This window comes from Saccostrea cucullata, unplaced genomic scaffold (genome assembly GCF_032062105.1).
Source record: "Saccostrea cucullata isolate Sc308-1 unplaced genomic scaffold, CSIRO_AGI_Scuc_v1 ctg183, whole genome shotgun sequence".
Lineage (NCBI taxonomy): Eukaryota > Metazoa > Mollusca > Bivalvia > Ostreida > Ostreidae > Saccostrea > Saccostrea cuccullata.
Window position 1 is genome coordinate 695,769 of NW_026929981.1, and position 5,533 is coordinate 701,301.

The 5,533-nt window shown below is 30.4% G+C and overlaps 2 protein-coding genes across 2 annotated transcripts; both read left to right on the forward strand.

The window, feature by feature from the left end:
- Nucleotides 1-847: 847 nt before the first annotated feature.
- LOC134282640 (perlwapin-like protein) lies at nucleotides 848-2,077 on the forward strand. The gene is made up of 4 exons (XM_062765038.1): nucleotides 848-974; nucleotides 1,393-1,410; nucleotides 1,546-1,656; nucleotides 1,919-2,077. Exons 1-4 carry the CDS (start codon nucleotides 929-931, stop codon nucleotides 1,990-1,992), a joined length of 249 nt encoding a protein of 82 aa, XP_062621022.1. The 5' UTR covers nucleotides 848-928; the 3' UTR covers nucleotides 1,993-2,077.
- Nucleotides 2,078-2,523: 446 nt separating this feature from the next.
- On the forward strand, nucleotides 2,524-3,912 carry LOC134282642 (antileukoproteinase-like). The gene is made up of 4 exons (XM_062765039.1): nucleotides 2,524-2,648; nucleotides 3,001-3,018; nucleotides 3,193-3,303; nucleotides 3,715-3,912. The coding sequence occupies exons 1-4, from the start codon at nucleotides 2,603-2,605 to the stop codon at nucleotides 3,786-3,788; spliced, it is 249 nt and encodes an 82-aa protein (XP_062621023.1). The 5' UTR covers nucleotides 2,524-2,602; the 3' UTR covers nucleotides 3,789-3,912.
- Nucleotides 3,913-5,533: the final 1,621 nt, after the last annotated feature.

Consider the following 5,533-nt stretch of genomic DNA (forward strand, 5'->3'; position numbering starts at 1 on the left):
AATCTCAAATAATTCATTCAATATATGTCGGTAAAATCCTGCGTGAGTTTGGTCTTTGTTAAATCATCACTTCTATGTTCCCTTTAGATCCGGGGGCATTAAAAGAATCTGCTAGGATCACAATGTTAGTAATATTTTGATATATACTTTGAAATAAATGAATATACAGCGCAACTTTTGTGCGCAATAAATACACATTTTTTAATTGGTGACACTGTAGCTCTCTTGTCATTTATCCTATTTTTTTCCCAGAAAAGCGAGCTACAGTTCTGCTGCTAGCTGTGTGCGTAATAATGAGCATTTACTTTAGAACAGAATAATTGAACTCCATCAAAAACTAGTAATCCCGCAATATTACGGCAAAGCATAATATTGCATTTGGTAAACAACTTTATTATAAGCAATCATGTACCTTGGCAAGCTGTTTTCAGGGGTCCTAAACAAGAAGATTTTTTAAATTGTGTTTCTCACGTTACTTTTATATTGTAGAAATTTCAGATGCCTTTAAAAATCTCAAATAATTCATACAATATATGTCGGTAAAAGTTCTGCGTGAGTTTGGTCTTTGTTAAATCATCATGATGTTATTGTCCTGGGCCCGTTTTACTAAAGAACTTACGACTAAGACCAAAACTTTAGACGATTGTAAAATTTTACAGAATTAACCATTCTCTTTGAAATTGTTTCTGTAAAAATATCTTACCACATTCTTTTAAAAAAGTTAAAAATAATTTTCGATATAAAGTTAATTAAAAAGTTATATGAAGAATTAAATTTGGTCTTATGTCGTAAGTCCTTTTGTAAAACGGGCCCCTGTACTGAATATACAAGTGTACTGTACTGATAAGCAATATAAATATATCAAGATTGATAGTGTTGAAGGTTGGTCGAAGTCTCGAGCAAATTTAGTCATAAACTGCCTGGAATCATGAAAGTAGCACTTCTTTTTCTTGCGTCTATTACACTTGTGTCAGGTTAGTAAATGGCATTGTTTGTTTGTACATGTACTCGTATCAGGTCTTTTGTGTCTTCATTGTATACATGAAACATGTAGTTGTCAATACATTGAACATTATTAACATTAAATATTGCATAAATCTTTTGCAAATATTTAACTGTATCTTATTGCTTACATTAATCATGCTTCTAGAGTAGAGGTAAACATGAATGTTACATGTACCAACAAGTCTGTAATAGTCCGATTTTCGGTGAAATATCAAGAGATCTTTTGTTTGCAAATTTTAAAAATCCAAATGCATATCAAAAGGCTTTTAATGCTAAAGCATTCCTTTCGTATTTATCAGGGCCAGTTTACGGAGGTTTTAAATGAACTCCTGATTTTAAGTACTTTTATTTATTGTAAAACCAATGATGTTGATTTATATTTTTCAGCATTCAAACTAGAGAATGGTAAAGTATTAAGTATATGCTTATTGTATTTGTACAAAAAATTTAAGTTCAAAGGAATTACATGTATCATACATATGATAATCCAGAATCCACTGTGTAAACTTGATTTAAATGGAATTATGGAACTTTTTACAGCCAAAAGAGCTACACATGCTGGGCAGTGTCCAACAGTTGACTCGAATCTCTTTGGTATATGTATGTTTGACCCTACTATAAATTGTCTTAGTGATGATGAATGCCAACCAAGTAAGTAAAAATGAAGAAATATATATCTTTGTTTTGAAATAAATATTAGTATTAATTTTCAAATTTTCTCCTGAATTTCAGTGTTCTTACATGTGTGTTATATATTTGAAAAAAATTAAACAGCATAATGTAAAAAAAACAATACATGCATTGATCTCTATATGGTATATTTCTATTTATAGTTGAACTGTCATGCAACAGTTCAAAACGTTGATTATTGTTAACTGTTTTTCATTGAACCATAACTCTTTTTTCTTTTCAGCGGAGAAATGTTGTCCAAGTGGCTGCAACAAGAAGTGCACGACATCTGTTCATCATCAATTGCTTTTGTCCTAAACACTCAATAACCTTATAGACAATGATAATTATATACTGTTGGCTAAATCATTAAAAATATTGCTAGAGCTAACTACTATTTTTAATGATTTTAAAGAAATAATAACAATTCAGAAAATTCGTGTTATCCGTTTAAGGAAAACAGAAGATAATGAAAGAACTAGAAAAAAAATTTTCGCAGTTGGAAGAACAAGTCAATTCAGATTGATCTTTCAATTTTTGGTCTGAAAACCAATAGGGGTGTTTTAAAGTTTAAAAAAATAATACTAAGCAAGGTTTTAAAAAGCTTACATAAAAGTTATTTGTTTTATTTTGTTAGCTTAAAAGTAAGTATGCAAAGTATATTTATGATCTTGACCTTTTTTTTTTAATGCCAAACGGCGTTATGAGATAGATTTAAATGCAATATTTCAAGATACATTTATGATAAACAAACTATTAGGTTGAAAAAAAGTGTTAAACATAAACATGTTATGCTAAGTGAGTCGTGCTACTGTTCTTACTTAATATGTACTGTACTGATAAGAAATGCACAGATCTAGATCAAAACCGATAGTGTTGAAGGTTGGTCGAAGTCTCTAGCGAATTTAGTCATAAACTGCTTGGGATCATGAAAGCGGCAATTTTTTTTCTGGCGTCTATTACACTTGTATCAGGTTAGTTTTTTTTAAAAATTAATTAATAGTTTGTATTATATCAGATATATATAATCTTTTGTTAAAATTTCTTCTTTCTGTGTATAAAACATATAGAAATTATGTATATGTTAATACATTTTTGCACATTAAGTAATGCATCAATCTGTTGCAAATGAAACATCAGATGAACTTTTGTTGACAAATTATAAATATCCAAAAATGTAAATTTTATCAAAGACAGTCGAAAAAGATCTAGTCTAATAAAAATTCCCAACCGTTCTTTCAGATCTCCTATTTTCGGTTTAAATACTTTTTAATTTTAAATACTCTTAATCATAGTAAGACAATTAGTTTTTCTTCTATTTTTCAGCATTCAAACTAGAGAATGGTAAAGTATTGATAACACGCTTACTGATTTCTTTGCGGATAATGTATTTTTTGAAAGATAATTCTACAATAGCGCGCGCGGAGTACATGTACACTGCACGTTTATTTTAATTAGGGAGGAATACTGGAACGTTCCTATATTAGTATACGATCAAAGACTGTTTCTTCCTTACAGTCAAAAGAGCTACACACACTGGAGAGTGCCCACTTGTGGACACAAATGTTCTAGGATTTTGCATGTATGATCCAGCAAAAAATTGTCTAAGTGATGATCAATGCATACCAAGTAAGTGATGAAGAAATGCATACTTGTATTCTTAATACTGAATTTTAAGAGCTTTCACAAGTTTTTTTCCTGCTTTGTGAAGAAATCATGTACATGAAAAATATCAATGAAGTGAATGTTCTTTTTTTCATTGAAAATTCAATTATAGCTTTGATTAATTTTTCTTTGGAAAGTTTTACTACAAGTTGCATGTTTCGAAATATCCATACATTGCACGCTTTTCTGTTAATCTTTACTGTTAAAATTACTTGGTGCTTGCAAGTGAAGAATCTGACTCTTCCTTGTTGAGACCTTTTACCTTTAATTTGAAATAATTCATAAAAAATTTTTTTGTTAAAAAAACACAAAAAGTCCTAATCATCTGTTTGAATTATGGATAATATTAACAAAAACATTTGCTTCTCTCTACAGCGGAAAAGTGTTGTCCAAGTGGCTGTAACAAGATGTGCATGACGGCTGTTCATCATCAGTTGCTTTTGTCCTAAATATCCAACTTCAACAAACAACCTTTAAAAATATGAAAATTACATGCATCAGAAATTAAAGGATTTCCTTTATAGAGAAGATCATATTAAGATTGTTGATCCATGTGAACTAATCACTGCATGGGTGTCAGCCCTTCTATAATTAATAAAAGAAAAAAAAACATCAGCATATGTTTGTGCGGTTTTTGAACAATGAATCTTGCAAGTTCTAAGGCCAAAGATAACTTGAGATCGACACAATGAGAGCCATTTTCATTACAACAGAGCCAAAGCTTTCCCATGAAAGAATCGGACATAGTAACATACATGTATACATAAACTTATCTTTAAGATCCATGTAATTTATGTTATTCCTGTTATTGTAGAGAGAACCTCCAAGCAAATACACAAAATTAAACTTGAATAACAAAAATCAAACAAACAAAAACAATATGCACTGCATTGATTTGTGCAAACTTATCATAAGCTATGACTTCGTTAAGAATATTTAATAATTGCCACATATAATTTATGCCAACATATCCAAATCAAATACATTATATATGCAGGTCGTATAAAATAAACCTGATATTTATTATTAAAAATGTTATGTTCTATATTAATCGGATACTGACCTTTTAATCATACTGATATGCTTGAAATAAGACCCGTGACTATCTGATTGAGAAAAATCAATTTTTGTTATGTACTTTGAGTCCCCTTTTTATGACCCCCATTTTGTTAACTGTGTTTTGCTTCTGTCATTTACTTTAATAAATGAAATATTTAATTTCAACATGATGTTATTTGCTTTTGCCTGATCGGTCATTTACAATTGGCAGCAGGACTAAGGAACACAAATTAAATTGCTTCAGAGTATCAAATCGGCCGCGAACAAAATATACCATTTCAGAAAAGTACTTCTACAATTTTAAATGCATCCATGCAAGGAAAGCACAAGATATTCAAAGTTGAATTTAGCAGTGATCTTTTTTGTTTCAGACTCTTAAAGGAAAATGATATGAATAATAATTTCTAAAAATTTAAATACATGTAAAATTGTAAATAGATATTTCAGTGAATTTGCTCATCAAATGGATTCATCGATGTTATAAAGTAAATGCTAAATGATAAGAATTTATTGTCATCAAAATGAATATTAAGGCCTCTCAAGACGAACCACGTGCGGATAACATGGATCTTTGTCACGTAATAATGCCTGTTTCTGCGGAGTAGGGTATGCTGCAAGGCGCGGTACAAACTGTAGAAAAACAATATCCTTGTTTAATTCGCAGCTATAGCATATTCAAAACAATTATTACTACACAATGTAGTTGAAACACTTTTCTATTCACCTTGCACGTATTTTACAACGTCATTATTATCCGAAAAAATCATGACGATTTCCTTTCATATCTTATACACTCCCAGACTGGAAGTTTACCTATTGTAAACTCTTTTTCATATATCCATACATTATCAATTATCAATAACGTCTCATTTCCCTATGCGCTCTTTCTAACACAACCACAAATAGATGCAGCCGACAATAATATCAATTTGGTCAGCATTAACTCGTCAAAATGAAGTCAACAATATAAAATGTAACAGCAAATGATCACATTTAAAACAAAATTAATTAATGCAAAAGAAAGCCTTCCCGATTCGATCTTCTTATGACATACAACATCCTCCTGAGTCGATCTTCTAATGACATACAACACCTTTCTGAGTCGGTCTTCTAATGGCATAAAACTTCCCGAGCC

Coding starts and splice junctions, on each gene's coding strand:
- LOC134282640 (XM_062765038.1), top strand. CDS start 929: ATGAAAGTAGCACTTCTTTTTCTTGCGTCTATTACACTTGTGTCAG. Junction 1,657..1,918: donor TGATGATGAATGCCAACCAA/GTAAGTAAAAAT, acceptor TTTTCTTTTCAG/CGGAGAAATGTTGTCCAAGT.
- LOC134282642 (XM_062765039.1), top strand. CDS start 2,603: ATGAAAGCGGCAATTTTTTTTCTGGCGTCTATTACACTTGTATCAG. Junction 3,304..3,714: donor TGATGATCAATGCATACCAA/GTAAGTGATGAA, acceptor TTCTCTCTACAG/CGGAAAAGTGTTGTCCAAGT.